This window comes from Peromyscus californicus, unplaced genomic scaffold (assembly GCF_007827085.1).
Source record: "Peromyscus californicus insignis strain IS unplaced genomic scaffold, ASM782708v3 Scaffold_12__1_contigs__length_115047231, whole genome shotgun sequence".
Classification (NCBI taxonomy): domain Eukaryota; kingdom Metazoa; phylum Chordata; class Mammalia; order Rodentia; family Cricetidae; genus Peromyscus; species Peromyscus californicus.
In genome coordinates, this window is record NW_026294413.1 from 86,370,561 (window position 1) to 86,395,265 (window position 24,705).

General features: G+C 51.7%; 1 protein-coding gene across 1 annotated transcript; it reads right to left on the bottom strand.

Moving 5' to 3' along the window:
- Nucleotides 1-6,378: 6,378 nt before the first annotated feature.
- Nucleotides 6,379-22,976, bottom strand: Itih4 (inter-alpha-trypsin inhibitor heavy chain 4). The gene is made up of 21 exons (XM_052732342.1): nucleotides 22,887-22,976; nucleotides 21,544-21,704; nucleotides 19,786-19,890; nucleotides 19,509-19,671; nucleotides 19,261-19,371; nucleotides 18,665-18,793; nucleotides 17,933-18,049; nucleotides 17,569-17,737; nucleotides 17,364-17,489; nucleotides 17,028-17,209; nucleotides 16,753-16,938; nucleotides 14,303-14,441; nucleotides 13,913-14,068; nucleotides 13,616-13,645; nucleotides 11,947-12,006; nucleotides 11,200-11,232; nucleotides 11,000-11,116; nucleotides 9,604-9,772; nucleotides 7,073-7,227; nucleotides 6,865-6,961; nucleotides 6,379-6,436 (listed from the first exon to the last, which is right to left on the bottom strand). Exons 1-21 carry the CDS (start codon nucleotides 22,974-22,976, stop codon nucleotides 6,379-6,381), a joined length of 2,553 nt encoding a protein of 850 aa, XP_052588302.1.
- Nucleotides 22,977-24,705: the final 1,729 nt, after the last annotated feature.

A 24,705-nucleotide genomic window follows, 5' to 3' on the forward strand; every position in this document is an offset into this window, starting at 1 on the left:
ACGCCTCAGTGTCTCTCAGTACTGAAACTCAGGGTATGGTGTTTTTTAAAGACAAATAACCACAATTACATCAGTGTTGAGGGGGTGGTCAAAGCGACATCTCCCTTTTTGCAGAGCTTAGCAGTATTTTTCAGACATCACATGACAATTACTTCTGATTTACACTTCCTCTTAGTTATTTTAATGTGTTAGCTTGTTCAAATATCAGTTATTCTGGTTGATACGTCTGGACCATGGCCAGGGTCACAGACAGTCCCCAAAGTGTTGCCAAGGCAGATGTGGCTGTTGGATGTATGGGGGGGTTGGGGGTGGGGGTGGAAAGCTAAGAGTATCTAGCCAGACTCAAAATAAAGCCAGGAAAAGATGACATCACCTTAGCCATTTCAGTGTGACTAGCCAAGTCAAGCACCTGCTGCCACCTCAACCTCCCCACAGTGAGGGATTTTGTGAGTCAAATCATCATAGACACCTGTATCCCTTAAGTTGCTTTTGTCAGAGTATTTTGTCACAGCAACGGGGGACAGAACTAAGACAGCGCCCGGTGTGATCACGGCCCTTGGCCACCCCCAGTGGGTAGGAGAGTAGAGGGTGGTACAACTCCTGCAGGTACTGGCACTGACCAGCTCTTGGGCCAGGCCCAGGAGGTTGTGTCCTAGAAAGGTGGACCTGCTGTGGGGCTGGAGCCAGGTAAGCCTGCCCAACCCAAGGCCCTGCCCTGGGCTGCTTTGGAGGAGAAACAGTGCAAGGTGAGTGTTCTTACACATTGGGCAAGCCTGCCAGAAATTCACCCACTGGCCTGATCGCTCCCTCTTACTGAAAGACTCGTCAGCCAACACCTTCCATAGCTCAAGAGCTGGCATAGAATATTTTTCTGATGAAAAAACCTGGTTGGCTTTCCCCAGCAAGCAAGTGGGCTAGCTTGCTTTGTGTTTCATCCTGGCTACCATGTTTAGAGCCAAGCTTTGTGGTCAGCTGCTTCTGCAGCTCCCTCTACTTTGGTGTCTGATCATACTGTCCCTTCTCTTGCTCTAGTACTAATACTCATGGTTTTATTCTCCTTACACTATCTATCTGTAAGTCACAGATCGTGCCCCCCCCCTTTTTCCTAGAAGTAGGTAGAGTCCAGTTGTCCCTTGGTTTCCATAGAGAATTGGTTTCAAGACCCGCGAGGATACAAAAAAATGCATAGATGTTGAAGTCCCGTATGTAAAACAGTGCAGTGTTCACGGAGAGCCTGTTCGCATCCTCTTGTGCTCTTTAAATCGTCTACAGAGCTCTTCTAACACCGAATACAGTGTTGTGCCAAGTTATTGTGCTGCACTGTCCGAGGAATAATGTCAAGGAGAGATCCATATCTGCTCAGCACAGGTGCAACTTCTCTGGAAAAGTGTCAACCCGTGGCTGGTTGAGTCCACAGATATGAAACTCTCGATACGAAGGCTGTTTTGTTGTTTGTTTGTGTTTGTTTTTGAGACGGGGTTTCTCTTTGTAGCCCTGGCTGGCCTGGAACTTGCTATATAGACCAAACTGGGCTTGAACTCACAGAGATCTGTCTGCCTCTGCCTGCCGAGTGCTGGGATTAAAGATGTGCACAGCCATGCCCTGCATTATAATACAAACTTAAAAATATTTTGGGTAAACTCTCCAGGGTGCATGCTCAGGAGAAGAGGCCCTCAACAGCACAAGACTTGAGAGAGCCCCATCACCCTCAGATGAGAGGTTTCTGGAAGCAGCCCTTGCTTGCCTCGTGGGCCTAGGCCTCACCACTGCCTTCTTCCAGTGGTAGTTTTGTTGTTGTTTGGTTTTTAACCAGGCATTGGGTAGATAGGTCTGTACCTGAACCTAGGTGTAAAGACCAAACTAAGGCAAACCCCACTGGGGAGGGCCTCCAAAGTGAGAAAGTCTGGGAGTTGGACTAGCTCTGTGTGTGTGTGTGTGTGTGTGTGTGTGTGTGTGTGTGTGTGTGTGTGTGTGTGCAGGTATTTCCTCAGAAGGGAAACATTCTTCCCTGGAGGGGGAGGGAGGAGGGAGGAGGGAGGAGGGAGGAGGGAGACGAGAAAAGGGAGAAGGGAGGAAGGGAGAAGGTAGGAGGAGGAAGAGGGAGGAGGTGTAAGGGAAGAGGGGCGTGAGGGAGGAGGGAGAAGGGAGGAGGGAGAAAGGGGAAGAGAGGAGGGAGGAGGGGAAGGGAGGAGGGGAAGGGAGGAGGGGAAGGGAGGAGGGAGGAGGGGAAGATTAGGAAGCTCAGAAAATAACACATTCACGAGCTTCCTCCCCAAGCTTCAGTTGCTGGGGCAGGGGACTCAGGTGAACAGCCTGAAAACTGCCAGGCACTCTAGGGTGCAAATTTCTCTTTATCTCTCTTCTCTCCCTCTCCTCCTTTTTTCTTTTCCTTTTTTTTTTTTTTTTTTTTTTTTGGTTTTTCAAGACAGGGTTTCTTTGTGTAGTTTTAGTGCCTGTTCTGGAGCTTGATCTCTAGCCCAGGCTGCCCTTAACCACAGAGATCCGCCTGGCTCTGCCTCCTGAGTGCTGGGATTAAAGGCGTGCGCCACCACCCGGCTTTTTTTTTTTTTTTTTTTTCTATGTAGTCCTTGCTAGCTTGGAACTCACATGCAGACTGGTCTGGCCCTGAACTGTTAGAGATCTGCCTGCCTCTGCCTCTGAGTACTGGAGTTAGAGGTGGGCGCCATCACACCTGGCTCTTTCTCTTATTTTTTAAAAACAGTTCATTATTTTATATTTTATTTATTTTCAAAATTTAATTTATTTTATTTTGTGTGTATGGGTGTTTTGCCTGCATGTATGTCTGTGTAGCACTTGCATAGAGTCCGGAAGAGGTCATCAGATCTACAGGAAATGGAGTTACAGACAGTTCTGAGTCACTACCAAGTGACAGAAATCCAATCCAGGTCCTCTGGAAGAGCAGCCAATGCTCTTCACTGCGGAGCCAGCTCTCCAGCCCCTTATGACTTTTTATTTATTGGAGGGTGGGGAGCTGAGAACCGAACTCCAGGCCTCAGATAGAGCAGCAATTGCTCTTAGCTATGGAGCCAGCTCTCTGGCCTCCAGGGAGGCAACACAGAGTGACCATCCCTGATGGGTGGGCTTCACGGTGATGTCACTGTGAAGAAGAGTCACTTCTGCCCCTGTATGTAACCCCTCGTTCTTGCTCCTGTATGTATCCCCTCGTCCCTGCCCCTGTATGTAACCCCTCGTCTGCGCTCCTGTATGTAACCCCTTGTCCTGCTCCTGTATGTAACCCCTCGTCTGCGCTCCTGTATGTAACCCCTCGTCCTGCCCCTGTATGTAACCCCTCGTCCTGCTCCTGTATGTAACCCCTCGTCCTGCCCCTGTATGTATCCCCTCGTCCCTGCCCCTGTATGTAACCCCTCGTCCTGCCCCTGTATGTAACCCCTCGTCCTGCCCCTGTATGTAACCCCTCGTCTGCGCCCCTGTATGTAACCCCTCGTCCTGCCCCTGTATGTAACCCCTCGTCTGCGCTCCTGTATGTAACCCCTCGTCCTGCCCCTGTATGTAACCCCTCGTCCTGCTCCTGTATGTAACCCCTCGTCCTGCCCCTGTATGTAACCCCTCGTCCTGCCCCTGTATGTAACCCCTCGTCTGCGCTCCTGTATGTAACCCCTCGCCTGCTCCTGTATGTAACCCCTCGTCCTGCCCCTGTATGTAACCCCTCGTCCTGCCCCTGTATGTAACCCCTCGTCCGTGCTCCTGTATGTAACCCCTCGTCCTGCTCCTGTATGTAACCCCTCGTCCTGCCCCTGTATGTAACCCCTCGTCCTGCCCCTGTATGTAACCCCTCATCCGTGCTCCTGTATGTAACCCCTCGTCCTGCTCCTGTATGTAACCCCTCGTCCTGCTCCTGTATGTAACCCCTCGTCTGCGCTCCTGTATGTAACCCCTCGTCCCTGCTCCTGTATGTAACCCCTCGTCCCTGCCCCTGTATGTAACCCCTCATCCCTGCCCCTGTATGTAACCCCTCGTCCCTGCTCCTGTATGTAATCCCTCATCCCTGCCCCTGTATGTAACCCCTCGTCTGCGCTCCTGTATGTAACCCCTCGTCTGCGCTCCTGTATGTAACCCCTCGTCCTGCCCCTGTATGTAACCCCTCGTCCTGCCCCTGTATGTAACCCCTCGTCCTGCCCCTGTATGTAACCCCTCGTCCATGCTCCTGTATGTAACCCCTCGTCTGCGCTCCTGTATGTAACCCCTCGTCCTGTTCCTGTATGTAACCCCTCGTCCTGCCCCTGTATGTAACCCCTCGTCCTGCCCCTGTATGTAACCCCTCGTCCCTGCTCCTGTATGTAACCCCTCGTCCTGCTCTTGTAGGTATTCAATAAACACATTGGTTTACCAGCTGGACTAGTGGCCATGGCAGAGGAGCTGCGATCAGCAATGGAGCTTATGGAGTTCAATTCACCGAACAGCAAAGCTAAATCCTGGAGAAGCAAAACCTGGGGGCATGGATGGCGATTGTCTCCAGAAGGTGCTTCTTCCTGCTGGGTGCTGCTGTGTTTGGCAAGGCGTGGTTACTCTGTGAAGGGCTCCCACTGCATCTAACCTAGTGTGATGTTTCTTGGGAAAATCCCACTCCTCAATGGGCAGTTTACTTGCAGATCATAATGAAGAGGATTTTTATGAGAGCAGTGATGATTAGTTAGATCTATGATTTAACTGGACTTTCTGAGTTAGCCTAAAAGATACGGTGGTTAGGATGGTTAGTAAAGATGATTAGGGACATGACTTAGGTTATTCTGCCAATTGCTCCACTAAGAGATACAAAAAGGGCAATCATGGGCTAAAAGTCACCTTCCCCTTTGCTAGATGTGAGATTTGCAGAGGATGGAAAACAAGAACAAGGAAGTTTCATGCATTACAGACCCATGAATTCTGCCTGTGAAAAAACAGGCGGATGATCAAAGAAAACAACTATGTCCCTACACCCAAGGTCAGGCCCGAGTTCCTTGGTCATGTAACTTACATAATTAGTCACAGGCGTTGATATGCACCTTGAAAAAACAAAGTTGTAAAAGGAAATTAAATGATCCTATTGTATATAAAGAAAAAAAAAGATGGTTAACTGACCACTCATTTAAAGTTTCTCTGGAGTGGAATTAAGAATAGAAATTAAAAAAAGAATATAAATCTGCTACACAGAAACCGCAAACAGCCGCCTGCCGCACAAAAGGAACTGGGTTAGCTTGCTTAAAACTTTGTTAACCAAGCTGGGCGGTGGTGGCGCACGCCTTTAATCCCAGCACTCAGGAGGCAGAGCCAGGCGGATCTCTGTGAGTTCGAGGCCAGCCTGGTCTACAAAGTGAGTTCCAGGAAAGGCGCAAAACTACAGAGAAACCCTGTCTCGAAAAACCAAAAAAAAAAAAACACAAAAACTTTGTTAACCAATAATAAAATACTCACTGTTTTGGGGTGAAGATGTTATGGTGGGAAAATTAATACAAAGAAAAATATTTAACTACTTGACTTCTAAGGAAAAACATGTAACTTGTGATCATACTGTGATTTCTTCTTATGTAAAGATTTTAATTTGTTTTGGGGAAATATTTAACTTGTGGTTATGAGGTAATCTTTCCTTGCATAGAAATCTTTGTCTTAGGTGTAATAAACAGGATTAAGGGAAAAATGTAAGACAAAAAAAAGGACATCCAGCAGAGACAAAAATAAAATGAAGAATTAAGCTTTGACCCTCAGAAAAAAGTCTCCTGTGTGTACACGCAGCTCCAACAACATCACACCTCCTGTCCAGTTTCTGTGAGCAGCTAAAAGCTGGTCATCCAGCAGCAGACTAGGGTGGGATTCTTCCTTTGATCTGTCATTGGTACCCTCTCTGGGATGAAAAGGCAATAATTCGCATCTTCTCAAAAAAAAAAAAAATCACACAGCTCTGCAACCCGGTTGACACTTTTTCAGTCAAAGCTGGTTTTCATGGTCCAGGCAACCACAAAGTAGCCAGAACTCTGCTCTCTCTGGAGAACACTCTTCAGTTCTGGGGCCCTCACTTGGTGCTGCCCTGACATTTTGAATGGCTGGTTTTATATTCCTTTGACAAAGGTAGGGCTGAAAACTTTCTATGGGTTTCCTTGGCCCCAGGCCATTGAGGGCCAGTTGTGGAAGATCCTAATGTTCTATGAGGCAGAATATTCAGGTTGGCACCATAAGGCCCCCGGGACTGGCCACATGGAATCACAACACCAACTCCCTGGGTTCACATCACCCTGATTTATTTGTAATAAATGAGGATTCTCTTCTCCATTAAGATCTAGGCCTCACTGGTGGCCCTGCAGGCATACAGTGTCACCCATCTGCACACAAACACAGTGTGCCAGAGAACACTGCTCCTAGCAGCTAGATCTTCACGGTCCAGCAGGAAATCTCTGTTTCTGGGTATTTCAACTTGAGCTGTCTGGGGGGGGGGGGGGAAGATCAGAGAAAAACATAAATAGATGGTCAACAAATCTCAGGTAGGATGGAAGAGACGGGAAACAGTTGTAGACAGGAACATGGGGTGTAGGGAGTCTCAGATCCCTCAGAATTCCCTCTGGCATAGGTCGGGAAGGCCCAGTTGCTCAAAGGACTATTCAAGGGACTTAGCATGTGAGGTCTTCTGGGCCCAGGACTTTGGAAGTTGGGGGAGGGACAAGGAGCTCATGCTACTGCCCACAGCCCAGCCCATAGCCTGTGTGTTTTCTGTGAGTCTGAGCTGAATGATCCTTTCATCTGTTTTTAGTTCCCAAGCAAGGGGACAAGGGTGAGGTTCTGTAGATCCCAGCTCGCACCCTCCTAATCCCCACCCCCCACAGCCAGGCTCGGGCCAGCTGGTTGTATACTTACCTAGTAGCAGAGTACTCTGTTCCCTGAACTCTGAGAGTCCGTACCGTGTTATCTGGTCCACCTGGTGGGTCCCAGATGATAGTCTGGTAAAACTGACCTGAGATAAGAGGGTAGGTCAGTGAGGGGTAGAGACAATGAGGGGGGTGGGCAGAGTGAGAGGCACCCGCCTGTGCTTGTCACAGGCGGTTTCTAAGGGCAGGCGGAGTACCGAGTTCTCCATCAGTGCTGTTGGAGAAGTGTTGAGTGTCATTCACAAGGAGTATCAATCCATCTTGAGGGTTATCCACAGGCAAGAGGGCAATGTTTACTCTGTCTGGGCCACTGAACTGCAGGAGCCCCGTCTTGTCCATGGTTATCTTCAAGCTGCAGAGAAACCCCAAACCCTGAGCAGGAAGGCAGAGACACCTTTGTGGAGTCTCGGTAGGTGGCGCAAAAGTGACTACAGGGGGCGGGGCATGGCTGTTTTCTCAGTGGCAGAAGAGCACCAAAGTGAGCTGAACCATGTCCAATTTCCCTACATTGTGTATAAAAGAATTATAATTCCTTTCCTCTGGTTTTAAATTAGGTTTCTCATGAATTAATTTTATATGCTTTTATTGGGGGGGTGGATAATAATCATTGTCAGTTTGATTGGAATGAGGAGCACCTGGAATATTAGCAAAATCCATCTCTGATGCGTCTATGGGGATACTTCTGGGGGTTAAATGGAGGTGGGAGGCCCATCCTGAACATGGGCCACACTATCTCAAAAGCTGGGGTTTGGATGGAATAAAAGGGAAAAGTTCTCTCTTGCAGGCATCCTCTGTCCTGGGCTGTCAGGCTGTGAGCTATGGTGCTCTGCCACGCCCTCCTGCCACGACGGACTGAAACCTCTGATGTGGACAGAGTAAACCCTTCCTCCCTTAAGATGTTCCCCTGGGGTTTCCGCTCACAGCAGCAGGAGAGTCTCACACGCCTGCCCTCAGCCCTACGTTTTGACAGCTGGAGCCACGGTCTTAGACGACTAATGCTAAACAATGCACTTTAACATCTGTAGGGGAGTCTTCTCTCATTCTGTCTCTCATCAAGTGGAGGAAGAACCTGCGGCTCCTCTTTAATATTGAGACTAAAGGTGCCCATTATGCCTGTCTCGAAAGGAAACTCTGTCCTTGATGGGCACACTGGGAGCACTTCTTCAGAAGGGCACACTGGGAGGACTTCTTCAGATGGGCACACGGGGAGCACTTCTTCAGAAGGGCACACTGGGAGGACTTCTTCAGATGGGCACACGGGGAGCACTTCTTCAGATGGGCACACGGGGAGCACTTCTTCAGATGGGCACACGGGGAGCACTTCTTCAGATGGGCACACGCGGAGCACTTCTTCAGAAGGGCACACGGGGAGGACTTCTTCAGATGGGCACACTGGAGGACTTCAGATGGGCACACTGGAGGACTTCAGATGGGCACACTGGAGGACTTCAGAAGGGCACACTGGAGGACTTCAGAAGGGCACACTGGAGGACTTCAGAAGGGCACACTGGAGGACTTCAGAAGGGCACACTGGGAGGACGTCAGATGGGCACACTGGATTTTCTCTGTCTACACTTATTCGTCAGATGTGAACAAGGCCCAGCTAAAGGCTTGGCCAGATGGAAATGGACAAGACCTTTGCTTGGGAAAAGACAGGCTATGGAACAGGCCGGGAACTCAGAGGACATACTGCGAAAGGGTTTCAGTTTCCTGTGACTGAGCGAGCTAGAAAGCTGGGACAGTCCTGCTTCCCAGAGGCACCGTCTGCCTCCATTTCCTACTGGTTTCCCAACAAGTGATACCAGTGAAGCTGCCCTCTCCAGGGCAAAGCTTGAGACAGGCTGATGGGTGGTTTTAATTGCCAATTTGATTGGACTGTGAAATACTTAGACAGAAAAGAATATTTTGGAGTGTGTCTATAACGGCATTTCCAGAGTCCATCGGCCTGTCAGATAGCAACTCAGCAGGGACAGCCACCCTGGACACAGGCGGCATCAGGCATCAGGGTGGGGGCCTGGATGGCACAAAAAGCAGAAAACACGAAGTTTGCTAGGCAGGCATGTGCTGCAGCGCTTCTCTGCCTCTGGGCTGCCATGAGGTGAGCCATGCTCACACTCTCCACCGTGATGGTCTGCCTCACCAGAAACAACAGACCCCAATGACCAAAGACCGGAAACTCTGAGCCAAAACAACCCTCCTTCCACTGTTCCTCCCAGGTGAGGTTACAGCACGAGAATTCTCACACCCTGCAGAGAGAGGAGCATTCCGAAGCCCTGGTGATGCTGGGCCTCAGGCTTCTCATAAATGTCACCTTGAGCTCACCAGTCAGCACACGTGGGAGACACTAGACCATCTGATGACAGATGTTTTGATGGGTCCCTAGGCCTCTGACTCAGAATCTGGAAGGGTCTAGTGTTTACTAAGGAAACTAAGACTTGAAGGGTTATGTGGCTTCCGCACACAGGATCAGCTCCAAAGCTAGCTCCAAACCACACCACCTTTACATGGGCTAGTGACCTAGGTGAGGGATAAGGTCCAGATCCCAGGACAATGCTTCCAGAGCTGCAGGACAAAATTTACCCCTGTCCTGCCAGGAGCGCAGCCCGCTACAGGGGACTTAAAACCAAGCACTTCACATCGGTGGCTTCTGGCCACCTCTCATCACTAACATCACAGTCAGTACAGCCTGAGAGGCCACACACACCTAGGATCCCACCCTGGGACTTACCCAGGTAATGCAGAGTACAGTGTCTGCTTCCACTTGTACGCGGTGTTTTTTCGGTCCCGAGTCACCACCAAGTGTTTAGGGGTTGCCTCCACAAAAAGGGGAGGCTCTTGGATGCGCACACTGATCCATGAGAAAATGCCATTCTCATACACACCTGCCACCAAAAGCCCTAAGAAGACCAGACCAGAGAGTTCAAAGTCAATTCTGGGCACTGGCCTGAGCAGGAGGTCTCTCTGACTATGTCCTTCCTGGAACTGGGTCCTCGGAAGGGTCGCTCTCCCTCAGCAATTCAGGTCTAGTTCTCCTTTTGTTTTTTTTGGTTTTTTCGAGACAGGGTTTCTCTGTGTAGCTTTGCGCCTTTTCCTGGAACTCACTTGGTAGCCCAGGCTGGCCTCGAACTCACAGAGATCCGCCTGGCTCTGCCTCCCGAGTGCTGGGATTAAAGGCGTGCGCCACCACCCCGCCCGGCTTCCTTTTTCTTTTTTGAGACAATATCTCACCTAGTAGCCTAGGCTGGCCTAGAAAACACATTATGTAGACCAGGCTGGCCTCAAATTCACCGAGATCAGCCTGTCTCTGTTTCCCAAGTGCTGGGATTAAAGCTGTGTGCCATCATGCCTGGTTCAGGTCTAGTTCTTATGATATCTAACTCAAGTTTTGGTTTTCTGTGGATTTGGACCTCAAATCATGTGGATGGCCACCTAGTTAGACTTTTGATAATGAGGGTGTGCATGTGTCTTGTTTCAAGTATCTAAGCATTCATTGGTCCCCTGCAGTGTCTCTGGGTCCCAAGCTCACTGCTTGGCTGAGAGTGAGGTGGGAAGTCCCTGCCTCAGGGACAAGGCAGGCATGTGAGCCTGAGGGATGAAGCAGGAGATCACATTGTTCTCAGAGGAATGAAGGAGTTGTGGCTGTCCCAGAGTACTTTGTAGCTCAGCGTAAACACTGCTGACTGCTGTACCCACCTGCGTCTGCCTGGACACTTCAGCTTGACCAGTGAGGCCATTCCAGCATTAGTGAGTGGGAGTCTGGCTAGCATATGTTTCCTCAACCACTCCCCTCCTCCATACTACTAGGGGTCCACGGAAACACAGGGCCCCTGTGTTCCTCAGCTCTGTGTCCTCTACCTGGGACACCCTTACCCTTTTCTCGGCTCGTCTGACAATCTTGGGTGACCCTGTACAGATCCCTGACTCTAGGCAACTCTAGCCTGCTCTCAGCTCTGGAAGCTGATCGTGCAGGTCCTGGGGAGTTCCCGGTGAAAGCTTGTAGGCGGCTGTGGGAGGGAGTGCCTTTTTGGTACACAGGACATTTGCCCACAATGGGTATGTTGCTGTGATAAGTCATATGAGTAGAGTCTGGGTTTCTATGTGGATTCCTGGGATGCATCTCTTACCTTGACCAGGGTCTATGAACAGCTTCATGGGCACGTGAGAACGTGTGATGTCCACACAGAGCTGGCCCTCACTGGATCCAGGAAGCGGCAAGATGACAGCAGGAGCCTGCAAGTGGGCTGAAACGGCCAGGACACCGTTCCCGGGTCAGGAAGAATCTGGCGGGACAAAGGTGGGGTGGGGTGCTGGGAGGGCTAATTACCTGGCGGGGGGGCTTCATCTGGTGTGGCGCTTTCTAAAAGAAGAAAGAAAAAGTCTGGGTTCAGGTAGTCCCTTTCTGAGGAAGAGGGCATTGTGGACGGAGGAGCAGGTGACTGTGGCTGGTGCTTTCTCTTTCCACTTTAACATGTAGAATATCACATAACAGGTTATAGAGTCCTAGGGCTCTCCCTTACTTCCAGGGCTCCCCTTTTCCAGTATCTCCTGGAGCTACTGCAGGAGCTCTGGCTTGGGCATCTTTAAGTTTTTGCTTGTTTTCTGGTGCTGGGAAGCAAATTCAGGAACCTGTGCACTCCAGGCAAGCGGTCCATTACATCCCTAGGCCCATGTAGCTGGAATTTTCCTGCCTGGCCCACAGTCAGGACAAATCTCTCTCACCTGCCAGTCCCATAGCTGCTCAGACCCGACCAAGTGAACACAGAGACTTATATTGGTTACAAACTGTATGGCCGTGGCAGGCTTCTTGCTAACTGTTCTTACAGCTTAAATTAATCCATCTCCATTAATCTATACCTTGCCACATGGCTCATGGCTTACTGGCATCTTCACATGCTGTTTCTCATCGTGGCGGCTGGCAGTGTCTCTCTGACTGAGCCTTCCACTTCCCAGCTTTATTCTCCTCCTTGTCCCGCCTACACTTCCTGCCTAGCCAATGGCCAATCAGTGATTTATTTATTGACTAATCAGCAACACATTTGCCATACAGAACATCCCACAGCAGGCCCAGTACCTTTATCTTTGTCCATGCTTCGTAACACAGCTTGACTTGAAACCACAGGAACTTTGGATGCTGAGGTGAGTGAGCACAGGAACAGTCACGGACAGAAAGGGAGAGGCAGTCAGGTCACACAGTCCGCTGCACCTGCAGGGCCCCTGCCCCTGTCCTTACTGCCCATCAAGCTCAGGCCTCGAGGGGCAGGCAGGGGAGATTTCAAGGAGATAGGTCCTGACTGAGTCTGAGTTCACACTGGCAGCGGGAAGCAGTGCCAGGGACCATAGTTGACTTTGGAAATGGGGGAAGGCTTCCTTTCCCATCATGGGGAGTGGATCTTCGGTGAGAACAAAGAATGGATAAAACACTCCTCTGGGGGAGGGAAGAGGTATCTCAAGAAGGAAAGAATTGGCCATGGTGGTCCAAAGAGCCTTGTCACGAGTCCTCTCGGGGCCCAGGGTTCACAGCAGCGGGTACCCTGTCAGGGCTTGTGGGCTGGCGATCTAGGGGCAGAGCAAGAGTCAGGGCAGCATGCTCCTGACACACAACGCTGAGCACAGGGCAAAGGGGAGGCTGGTTGAGGGATGGAAAGTGGGGGTTGTCACCGGAGGTGATGGCTCACCTCCAGCCCCTGGATCCTGGCTCTGCTTTGGGACGGGGGTCCTAGCTAGGCCTAGGCCACCTGCTCTTTCTGCAGCTGGGCTTGCAGATGTGCTTGCAGATGTGCTTGCCTAGCCAGGGCTTGGTGCCTTTTCTCCCTCTATGGGTCAGAGTCATTGAGTTATGAAGAAGAAGAAGAAGGCAACTGTGGGTCAGAAAGGAGGGGGGGCTCACATAAGGACGGCAGGTCTGGTGTCCTTCCCACGAAAGGATGCCGTATGAAATTAAAGCTATCAAAGCTAGCCGAGGAGAGATGAGGTTCACCAGGGGGTGCAGGAAGTCCACGAAGTCCAGGAGAAATGTGTTGTCTAGATGTAGTGCCAACAGCACCCAGGCTGGGCTCTGCGTGCAACCCTAATGGCTAGTTTAAAAACACTATGTGAGCGGAGTTCTCACGGGCAATGTCCTGGTTCTCCTGTTTCTCTGCTGGAGAGCCTCCCCCAGCCAGGAGACAACCACTGGTGGGATGCCCCCCTGGAAGATCAATCCTCCCCTGGGCTGTGCCCTTTAAATTACTCCGATTACTAAATCCCCTTCTCTGGATCAAGTAAGGTTCTAGATGGCCAACTTCTAATTAAACACACCTGATCTTTAGTCACAGGCCTGTTCCCAGCCAAACGAACTAGGCCAGACACTGTCCTTCCACAGCCTAGTGCAGAGCCCAGGCTATATCCTGCCACAGTCCTACAAACTTCTGCTTCTCATCCCTTCTTCCATTGTTACCTGTTGGTCTGAGCCATCCAGGTCTTCTGCTATGAGATTTGAGAAAATGGTTTCTACCTGAAAGACAGTGAGACCTGTGTTTACTCCCTGGAGCCAAGCCTCTGGGGCTCCATCTGGATGAGGCCTGTGTACCTAGAGTCCAGGTCAAGGCCTGAAGGGTAGCCAGTATTTGAGTGAGCAAGTGACTATGTAGACTGTGAGTCTGGTCAGGTAACACCAGCTCCTGGCTGCAGGGCAGAAGGCGGCCTCCAGCATGCTGGTGGACCGCACACAGGCCTGCCTTTGAGCTATAATAGGCCCTTACCTCCTAAGAAGACATTCCTTCGTCCGTTATCTGTACAAAGAAAAAGAAAAGGAAAGGGAGGTATTATGGAGTGGTTTTGCCAATTCGAAGTGCTTATGTTTAACTTGCTTCCCGAGTCCCAGACTACAGGTGCATGCAGCGAATCTAGGGGGCTGCAAGACCTGTCCTCAGTCTCCTCCTTAGTGAACTGAGGTGGGTCTCCCTGGGTCTCTGGGAGTCTGTGGATGGCAGGGGCTTGGTTAGAAGGCAGTGAATCTTTGCCGATGAATGAGGCCGAGACCCAGGCCCCACACTCACCGGCTTCCACAGGCTTCTCAGCAACTTGAAATTGCTCTTGGCCTTCAGGTTTGGTGACCACCATATGTGTAAGAGGAGTGACAAAATTGTATGTGAGTGACAGATTCAGAGCTTGGGACTCAAGGGCCTTTAACTCGTCACCTGATGCTGAAGACCCTGTGGGTTGAAAACATAAGCACTCAGGAGGTCTCTGGGTATCTCGGCAGTCTCCCCCCTCACCAGTCCCTTCTTGGGAGAGTCCCCTTGGGAGAATGTAGAGTTCGGCCAGAACGCCTCATTCCACGCCTGGGAGATAATCTGCACCAGCTGCGCCTGCCCCACCACCGAAAGGTTTATTGATACCATGTGAAACCTGCCGCAGTAGCCTGCAAGGGTCAGGGGTCACTCACATCTGCTCCAGCTGTTGGTTTATGGTCAGTAATGCCCAGAGTCTCTCCATAAAGTTGTGAAAGATGTATTTGGGGCTCTGGAACTCCTCCTCCTTTTGGGCCACGCTGGCCTCCGTTTGGAAAGTGATGTTCTGCATATGCTGGAAAGAGGTACCAGCCCGGGTGAGAGAGTGAGGAGGGCCTGATGCCTACGGCTGACCAGCCTTCAGAGTTCTTCACTAGAACCCTGACTGGGACTTGGGCAGGGCAGGGCACGGAGTAACTATGAGGGCTTCATTCCTTTTGAGTATTGGGGGGGGGGGGGGTAGGAAGAGAGTTCAGGAGTATGAAGGTCTCCCACGGGTCCTCCAGGGTAAGAGGGAGGTGGGGAGAAATGTTAGCAACTGTCGGGGGGCGGGGGGGGGGGCAGGATAGCAAGACAGCTGTGTAGCTAGGAGCTTGGGTCATCTGACCTTTTATACAAAGGGAGACAATTTCCAGGCCAGTGTAGAAGGAGGGCATCTCAAACACAATGTGGAGCAAAAAGGATTCCCCTCCCACACACATGGGGAAAGGGAAAAGAAAGAGAAGGAAAGGCCTTCCCCCGTAGTTAGCAGTAGAGATAGACTAGAACTTCAGAACCGCAACAAGCTGTCTGCTCCACGTCGCCCCTCTGCTGGGGCTAGCCCCTGTGGGGCCGTGGCAGGAAACACGGGCCTCTCTATGGCTGCTTTCTTCCCAGGGGAAAGGTGGTCATGGTCTTAGTTTGGCCCAGCTGGCAGCCTAGGGAATCGGGGGGGGGGGGGGGGAGCAAAGATGCCCCAAGCCTCTTTCATCAGAAGGGCAGCTAAGAGACCCTGTACAATCTTCTGCCCAACCTGCTGGCACTGGCCTGTCCCTGGCTCTTACCCAGGGCCTGGCTTGCCAAAGCTTTGGCAAGGAAGGCCACAGGCATAAGGTTTTCTCTATCTACGCAGTAAAGCTGCTTGTTGTTGTTTGCTTTTTCTCTTTCGGGGGGCCCGCTGCCCAGCTCCCAAATAAATCACACATGGAGGCTTACTATTACTTATAAATGCCCGGCCTTAACTTGGCTTGCTTCTAGCCACCTTTCCTTAACTTAAATTATCCCGTCTACCTTTTGCCTCGGGGCCTTATCTTCCTCTTCCTTCTGTAATCTTACTTCCCCTCTTACCCTATGGCCGGCCCTGAAGTCCTTCCTCCTCTCCCATTGTTTCTCCCTCTTCCCAGATGTCTCCTTCTACTTAGTCTCTCTGCCCGCCAGCCCCGCCCGTCCTTTCTCCTGCTCGCTGTTGGCCGTTCAGCTCTGCATTAGACCATCAGGTGTTTTAGACAGGCACAGTAACACAGCTCCGCAGAGTTAAACAAATGCAACATCAACAAAAGCAGCACCCCTCAGAGTAATAGTCGACAACAGCTGTTTCCTAGCTCTTTTCCCTTAGATGAATTTTGTTTCCCTGGGTTGACCCAAGGACTGAGTGTGGTGGCACAAGCCTGTAATTCTACCTATTCGGGAGGCTGATATGGGAGGATTTAAACATTCAAGGCCTGTCTGGGCTACAGGGTAAGTCCAAGGCCATCTCAGGAGACTCACCAAGGTCTTGTCTCAAAATAAAAAGTAAAAAGAGGACTGGGGATATAGATCCATGTTAGAATATCTGCTTAGGGCCCTAGATTCAATTCCCAATACTAGAAAAGAAAAGTATCCCTTATGTTCCTTATGTTTGAAGTCTGAGTCATGTTTGTGTTCACGGGTTGTTGGGCCACACAGTCTTCAGGAACAGTCCTACCACTTGGCTGTGTCTGAGACGTGGCCCTGGGCCCCCACACCCACTGCGACTCTCTGCAGACAAGGTGCCGGGCTGGCCCATGAGCCTAGCAGTCCTTCCTTCCTCCTGGGTTCTGCTCCCTCCTATCGTCACTCGATCTCAGCGGACCCTGTGCGGAATTCCTGGATCCGTGCTGTCCAAGTTGTCTGTCCCAGAAGGGTAAGGAGGGTCGGCCTTATTTCCTTCTGCATGCCTCAAGGTAAAGACTCTGTTTTCATGTGTGAGATGACAGGCTGAGCCTCCTGCACCCAGAGGCAGAGAAGGCTGAGCAAGGCTGGGGCTCTATGAGGTGGCCAAGGAGAGGAGGGGACCAGCATACATTGTCTGTCCTGCCTGGACCTTGGTCTGCTCACCTGTGAAAGGGAAGTAGTCCTCTCTGTCTACCCACACCCTCCAAGGCCTAGTATGAGGACTGAGGGAATGGGGCATTGGGAAAGTATGCATCTGGGGCTGGTGTCCTTTAGGAAAACCTGAGGAAAAGTGTCCTTTGGGGACTCACTTAGGGTCAATCTGCTGGAACTTGGAAAGGCTGGGACTCGAGCCCAGTCCCTCTAGCTGCAAATGAGGAGGCTGCCCAGGCGGCCCCAGCTGCCCCTTGGCTCCAGGATGATCCAGCCACACTCACCATCTGCCCAGTGATTTTGGCTGAGAGGACATCAGGGCCCTGGTCCTGGAGCTTCCCAGCCACCACCATCTCTGAGCCCTTAAAGTGGTGTCGGAACCTGTCCTGCGTGACCACCTCCACAGCATCACTGGGGTATTCAAAGGTCACTGCCAATAGCTGCGGGTTGGCTACTTCATGGTAGAAGTCCTACAGGGTGGCAGGGGGGATATGTCACAAAGGCGAGGCGAACGGGGACTGCCTGGCTGTCTGTATCCCACCTCGGGTCAAACTGGTACCTGGAGCTGCAGTGCAGAGTCTGAGTCCTCATAGATGCGCCGGGCCAGGCCACCATTGTCCTGTGCCAGCTTCTCCAGGAAAGGATAGTGGACATCAAACCCGAAGCCCAAGCAGAAGACACTGTACTTGTTGTTGATGGCTTCATGAACGTTCTTCTGGATAGTTGCGGGATTCGTCTCCCCTAGACTCATGGATGTGGGAAGAGGATGAGAAAAGAATAATTTGCTCAATGGATATTTCTGGAACTTCAGAGCCAAAGGGATTCCCCCTTCTCCCTGCCCCGGGTTTCACAGCCAGCCCGGAAGCAGTTCCAGCCTTGCTCCATGTGTCCTTACCCGAGGTGGGTTCCCCGTCCGTGAGCAGGATGATGAGGGAGACACTCCCCGAGGGCAGTAGCTCAGCCTGGTTGCTGGTGTCCAGCAGCCTCACAGCCATTAGCATCGCGTCATTGATGTTGGTCCCTGAATGGCACATCCTCAGAACCGATCTCAGCTAGTGACCACGGAAGCCCCCAGCCTCCCACGATGCAGGGACACCCACCTCCCAGAGCGTCGATCTTGGAAGCGTAGATTGTGGCCTCCTTCAAGTTCTCTTTTGAGGCTTCCAACAGGGATGGCATCCATTGGGTTATTTCCTCATTGAATACAATGAGGTTGAACTTGTCTTTGGGGCTGAGGTCATTCAAGATCTTGATTAGGGCTTCTCGAGTCTAATCAGGGGAAGAGAAAACAAGGCAGGTGTCTCTGGGGAGCTCCCTAAAGGTACATGATCCTTGGGCTAGTATCCTGGTATCTTGGGTGGGCTCATAACATATGACTGGGGCCAAGTTTGGCCCCAGGCAGCCTCCACCCATGATGCCATAAGAGGTCAGGCTTCTGCTGAGCTCAGGGTTCAGGAGACTTACCTGCTGGATTTTCTTGCCTGACATGGATCCGCTTTTATCAATGACAAAGACCACATTCTTGGGCATTGTAGGAAGGTCCTCAGGGGCAAAGTGGTGCACGAAGTAGCCGTTCTCAATCTGTGACCAGAGTGAGAGCCCACCTAGGTGATCAGAACTTCAACCTTGCCCTGCTTCCGGCCGACCTCCTCATCCCCAATCCCTGGAGCCTATGTTCTCCTTTCCTGACCCCTCTCTACCCCAGCTCCTTAGCTCCCCCAAATCCTCACCATTTGTCAAAGCTCAGCCCCTTGCTAACGAAAGACTTCCGTGTTCATGTAGAGCCCTAAAACTCTCTCCATAACTCTGGCCCCTGTTTTAGTATTTGAAGTGGCTTCTACTAAAAGACACAGCGAACCCGGTACCCATCCAGAGGGAATGCTGGGAAAATAAGGAGTTACAGGAAGCACAAATGATGACCACCGCTGCTGGACTTGCCTACAAGCCTGAGCTACGAGCCTCTGGGCAGCAATGGCAAAGAAGGAAACCCCACGAAGCAGGTCTTTGTAGAGACAAACCTTTTCTGCCCCCAGAAAGGGAATAGTATTCAGGATCACCACACCTGAACCGCCATTTTCTGTCTGAGCCAACCCCCAGGGCAACGTACAAAGGAGGGCCATCATTTCCCTCTTCCGGAACATTCATGCTTAGAAATGGACTTTGAGGTTTCACTGCTCTTGCCTGGAGTCCACCCACCTGAATGGAGCCCCCCGAGACAGACCGGTCCACATCATAGCGGACAATGAAGTTCCCGTCCAGGATTGTGTCCTGCTCATGTTGAGAGTTTTGCTGCTGGGAGAGTGTTGGTTTGAACCGGACGTGTGCCTGGAGGAGCAGTCAAAGCTGAAGTCGAAAGGTCCAGTGAGGCCAACACCCCCTTCTGTGTCCACATTGGGAAATCAGATTCCATATGCAGCCATGGGTGGAAATTCTAGGAGACTCATTCTGAGCTGAACGGTGACTGCTTCCATTTGGTATGTGTGTGAGGGCATGTTCATGTGTGAATCCCAGTTCTGGGGACATGCAAGCATCTGCGATCAGTGCAATCCAGTTATCTCTGTTGAGGACCCTCCCATCAGTCTACTCTCCAAGTTTGTCTACCATACGCCCCAAGCTCTTCTACAGGTCCACTGGCCATCTCTAGGTCTTACCGTCCTATCTTCTTGGCAGTGGCAAGGACACAGATCTCAGAAGCCTTCCCAGCTCAGGGAACTATGGGAATCTAGACCATAGTCAGCTGTACTAAAGCCTGACCCTGGGGTGTCCTCAATTGGTGGTCATAGCAGACCCACCTTGGTCTTGTTCTGTGAGGTGGTAAGGGCATCTGCCAGCTCCTGGGTCATGAAGGTGCTCTCTGTCTCCAAGAAGCTGATACCCTGAGGCTCGAAGATGTGGATGTCCATCTGGAAGCAAGATATGGGTCACCAGGGGATCCATGAGGTGGGCTGTGCTCCCAGGAAGCTAGGTGGCAAGGAGAGGTTGCCTTAGTTGGAAGGAAAACCTAGGGGGCTTCCTGGAGAGCGTGGTGCCAGCCAGGTACCTGAAGGTGCCTGACCAGCTGCTGTGGCTTTATTTTGAGGAGGAGCTCATATGTTCCCAGTTGCCGCCTGAGCAGTTCCTGGTATACCAGTTCGAAAGTAATCTTGGCATTAGGAGCCACGGTGACTGACACTTGGAACTGCTCTGTCTGTCTCCCAGTGGTCCTGGGGGATAAGAACAGCAAGAATCAGGTAGGGGATGGCTGCTGGAGGGGAGCAAGGCTGAAAGGTCAAGGTAGGGGCCGTCTCTGCCTATATGTACCCTCCCCACAGGCTCACTTGACGAGGCCAGCGCTCTCTCCCCGGGCCACTGCGGCACTGTACTGCTCCTGGGCTGCAGCCTTGTCTTGGACAATCCCTGGGTAGGTCTCGCCATCAATGACCCTAGGTAGGGAAGAGAAGTTGAGAACTTCTTTTAGAAGGGTCTTTCTAGAATTTGGTGAGCTTCTTGATGTGACTCCTGTCTTTGTCTAAGGCCACTGCCATCTATCAGGTACTTACTGTGTGGAAGTCCTCATGTATGACACTGGCAGAGGCTTTCAGCTATCCTGAGACATACACCGTGTCAGTACACACGGGTGTTACTGCAGGGACAGGGCAGAAGGTTATAGGGGAGGCAGGACTGGGCTAAACTCAGCCCACATTCCGAGCTCCTCCATGACCCTTATGAACTGTTCTGAGGTTCCGGCCAGTCACAGCAGAACAACACCGTAACGAACTGTTCTCTACGCAGCCCTGAATCTACCTCTTGTGTGGCCAGACTCGAGCAGGAGGGAGACGAAGGACTGAAGGATGTGATCCCATTCTCTGCAGCTTCTCCCTCAACCCTCCTGCTTAGGATGGGTGTTGCAGGGGGCTTGGCATCTTTGGGAGCAGGTTTGGGGTACCTAGTGGTGGAGACAAGCTTCTAGCCGTCATCCATTGAGGTTGAGAAGGAACTGCCAGGCCATTTCTCTGCACAGAAAACGGCTGTTCCAGGAGTTCCTTGTGGGGTGAACAGGGACGTCAATGGACACCTGCTCCTCCTGGGAGTGGTGTGAGAGGGTGGAAGTGTACAGGGAAGGGGAAGGGAGGGGACCTAGCTGCGCACACACAACAGGCATCTTTCTCTCTCTCCTCTGGTCAGGGTGTAACTCTGGGTCAGAGTGGGGATGAACAGGAAGCCTGGCTCCTTCTGCTGGATAGGAAGTTCATAGTTTCTCCAGATGCTACGCTGGGGTTCCTGGCCAGGGCTGGGAACAGGGAAACCTGCCCTGCTCTTCTCTGTCTCATGCAGTGGAAAGATCTGAGGGCCCACTGGCCTAGGCTCCAGGGTCAGAGAACGGAAACTGTTCTGGGGGAGAGGTGGGTGGGGAGAAAGGGAGGGGCCAACCACAGGGAACCTAGTCCCACCCCTGCAGTTTTCCAGAAACACCCACCCTAGCCAATGCTCTTGCTCTCTTCCACCCCTAAATGCTCCCCCTACAGGAAGCAGCCTGCCTTCAATGCCTGCCTCTCCAGGAGGCTAGGGCCAAGCATGGATTTTCCCCAAGTTTAATAAACATTGCAAAATAGATCAGGGCGGGGGTGTGAAGGAAGGCGCGGGGGGGGGGGGGGGGGGGGGGGGAGAGGTATGGACTACTGCCAGCTCACAGTCCACAGAAACCCTGGCATCTCCTGAGGAAACACAGTAGACCAGCCTGCCCTCTGCAGTGACAAAGAGGACCCCAGGAGTTAGGGTTTCCATTTTTCCAGCTGATTTTGGTGACTTCCTGTTCCTAGCTCTGGCCTAGAGTTGCCCTAGGCTTGTACTTCTCAAAGGCAAAGACTCCAAGATGCTGTGGTTCGTGGTCTGCCACCTAGCAGTTCTTAGAGAGGAGGCTGGATGACAGGAGGGACAGAGATATCTCTGGGCTTGATAACACCCTTGATGCCTGTGAGGCTCACAGGCGGAGCAGCATCCCGAGTGACCAGCTCCTGGGCCAACACGTCTCAGGCCCAGAGGAGATGGAGTTGCAGGGCTGGGTTGGGGATCGGACGTGGTAGGAAGACACCTACATGGAGAAGTTGGTGATGAAGGCTTTCCTGGGTAGCTCTATTTGGAAGGTAGCTTCTTGAGCATCACTGGCTCTGTTGACCACCCGGCTGGTAACAACAGTATGGGCAAATCGGGAAGACACCCGGGAGTCTACCGTCAGGCTGTAGATGTCGATGCCATTCTGGACAAGGGAAGGGGAAGAGAGCTGGGTTGTTTAGCTGACACCCCCCCAGCTCTTCAGAGTAGGCTTCGACTCTGGTTCCGGACCAAACCCCACCCTTCCTCAGATACTGACTAGGCCCCAGGCTGAACCCCGCCAAACATATCACATGGGAACGTTTCTCTGAAGTCAGAGGCAGCTGTGGACCTCATTCCCCACAAGACAGCACCACAGAGCCGGTCTCCAGAGGCCCCATGGGAAATAGCAAGCACACAGGGGTAAAGGGTAATAGTCCAAGCCCGGCAGGATCACACTGGGCAGAGGTGAGAGGCCGGAGTCAGGGACCTTGTGTCTAGGCTGAGCTCTGCCTAGTAAAAGGGCAGTGAACAAGTTCTTTGAGTTTTGGAAATTCTGAGCTCCGTGAAAGCAGGATGCTATTAGATGGTCACAGGAGCTGCGAGAATCTATAGAGGACCAGGTCTCGAAGGAGTGACAATCTTCTTCGCCCATTTTGCCTGTAATGGGTCCTCTGTCCCAATCCCTCCACAGGGTTGCTACTCAGCCCATAGACTTTGCCCTGAGGCTGGAGAAGGGATTTGTACACACATACAGGCCTGTGCTCCTGTGCCTGCTCCATGTGCCATGCTGTGCACACACAGACCATTCAGATACGCATTGTCACCGGCCCCAGTTTAGCACGGAGGGACAGCATGACTTGTTCACAGGTTAGACGTCAGCTCTGTACCATGTGTGGCACGGAACGCTTCCGAGGCATCGTGAGCTTGATTCTCAGCCAGCACTGCCCTCTGAGTCGGTTATATTATTACTCTCAGGTGAGGAAACAGAACCTAAGTATTTCCCAGAACTCACACATGCAGAACAGAAGAGCTGGGCTCGTACAGCCACATTCTGACCTACTTAGCTCTGCTGTCGGCCTCAGGGGGCCATGGGCTAAGCTTCCCTTCATCTATAAAGTGGCAAGAGCAGGGTCACTCCTTCTGTTAAGTGAAGGAAGCGGTAAGGATCTCTGGGTAGTGCCCGGTGACTAGTCAGCACCAGGTCTTTTCACACACACTGACCTGCCTGCACACATGCCTATGTAAACACTTGCACACCCAGGGGCGCTCCCCAGCTTCCCAGATGTGTTTGCTCCTTCCCCGGCTCATACCACACATACAGGGAGGCCCCCGTGGGTACTGCTACCTTCGTGGCAGTGGTGGTCTGAAGCACAGCCAGTAGCGAGGGCAAGACCGACACAATGCTCCACATGTGGCCAGAGGCTGGGCTCTTCATTGGCCTTCAGTTGCCTGCCAGGCTGCTTCTGGACTCGAGAGCAAGTTGGTTATAAATTGGTAACTTGCTGGGTGTCCTGCCCCCACTGGCGCAAGTTCTGGGAAATGGGGTTTCCAAGCCAAAAATCCCCGGGGCTTCAGATAAGACGACAAATGACCTATGTACAGTGAACTTGGCTCACAGCAGGGTATACCCTGAGGAAAGGCAGGTTCAGGTTGGGGCTGGGTATTAGCTCCCCTTCTGCAAGGTCCAGATTTTCAGGAATCACAACCTCACAAAGGTCATCCACCAAGCTTTGTAAGGCCAGAGGCACCCAGCAACGAGGCCAGTCTGCTCTTCATGAGTCTGGCCTGGGTGGAAATACAGGCTTCACCAGGAATACTAGGGCTTGGAAGGATACCCTAGGTGGCTTCCTGGAGGAGACAGGGCCTTACTAGCCAGGTAGGCATGCCTGGGGTTTCCCGAAACATCAAGAGGCCTAGAGGTCTCTGAGGACACCAACAAGGATATACGCTTTTTGGAGCAAACTGGGCCAGGAGCCTCTGTTCACTCTCTGGTTCAAGGCTGCTGTTTGGTTCCTATTACTGTAACTGAACTTTAGGTTCAAGCCAAGTAGACAGACCCCTGTCAGAACCAGTCGACCTGTCTAACCTGAAACGGGGTGTGAGGATCAAGAAAAGACAGAGACGTAGGACAGATTCGGGAGGACTGTCAGTGAATACTGCAGCCCCTAGTTTATTCTGCCCAGTGCTTGTATACAGCTTAGAAATAGGCATAGGAGCATCAGCAAAGAATACCACATTGTTACAGACTTCTTTATCTGAAACTCGCTTGGGTTCAAGGTACGGGACAGTTAAACCACTTCCCAGTTTTCAGTGAGGTAAAGCGTGCTGTTTCTCTTGGTAAAACATCCTGTTTGTCCTATTTCAGCAAAGCTGAGGAAAGTAAGTGTGCATTTTTGATTCGTCAGACCAAGCTGGAGTCACTCAAGCTCCCGCAGACCCCCAAACAGGCCTGCAATTTGACAACACCCAAGCGTTGTGAAGATGCATATCCTCAGCCTAGAGCTGTGATGTTGGACAGTCTCTGCGGGGAAGGTGGGGCACACAGGAGCCAGCTGCGCAGGGTTCCTGAAAGTTGTGTACAGGTAGAGTGGTGGCCTGATTTGGTCACAGCAGGACCATGAGAGTGTTACTTAAGTGCTGCTAGTGGCTTTTCTCCATATGTCCTTGATAAAGTTGAAGTACTGGGTTTTGTTTTGTTTTTTGTTTTATAACAAATAGTGATAAAGTGAACAGACTGGGTACTTGGTGAAGACGGTGTTGATGTTCTTCAGTGGCTCTGGAAAGGCCACTCCTGGGTCTGTGGACATGAAAAGGTGGCCAGCTGCTGGTGTGCTATCACTAGTACAGTTTAGTCAAGGCTGTGGTATCTGGCCCTAGGACAGGGTATCATAGACTTTGGAACAATTTCTGCTGCTTCCATTAAAACCTTCCCTTTCCTTTCAAGGTTATGGCCAGAGGCCACACTTCTGTTCACCTGCTCACCCTCTTGGCTCTGGATGGGACTGGGGTTACTCAGGGGACACAGCTCTTCTGGGACGAACGTTCTTAAGAGATCCAATGAGCAATTCCAGGGTCTGTCCCCACAGAAGGTCTGCTCCTCTGGGACACAGAGCATAGGTCCAGCCTGGAGCCAGAGCTATATAAGGCCAGGCTGGCTAGGTCGT

Bases quoted from the DNA above. Each gene is read 5' to 3' on its own strand.
- Itih4 (XM_052732342.1), bottom strand. From the start codon at position 22,976: ATGAAGAGCCCAGCCTCTGGCCACATGTGGAGCATTGTGTCGGTCTTG. The intron at 19,891-21,543 runs GTAGGTGTCTTC...TTCCCTACCTAG, and splicing joins TTCATCACCAACTTCTCCAT to GGTCATTGATGGCGAGACCT. The intron at 6,437-6,864 runs GTAAGTATACAA...CCCCCCCCCCAG, and splicing joins ACAGAGTACTCTGCTACTAG to ACAGCTCAAGTTGAAATACC.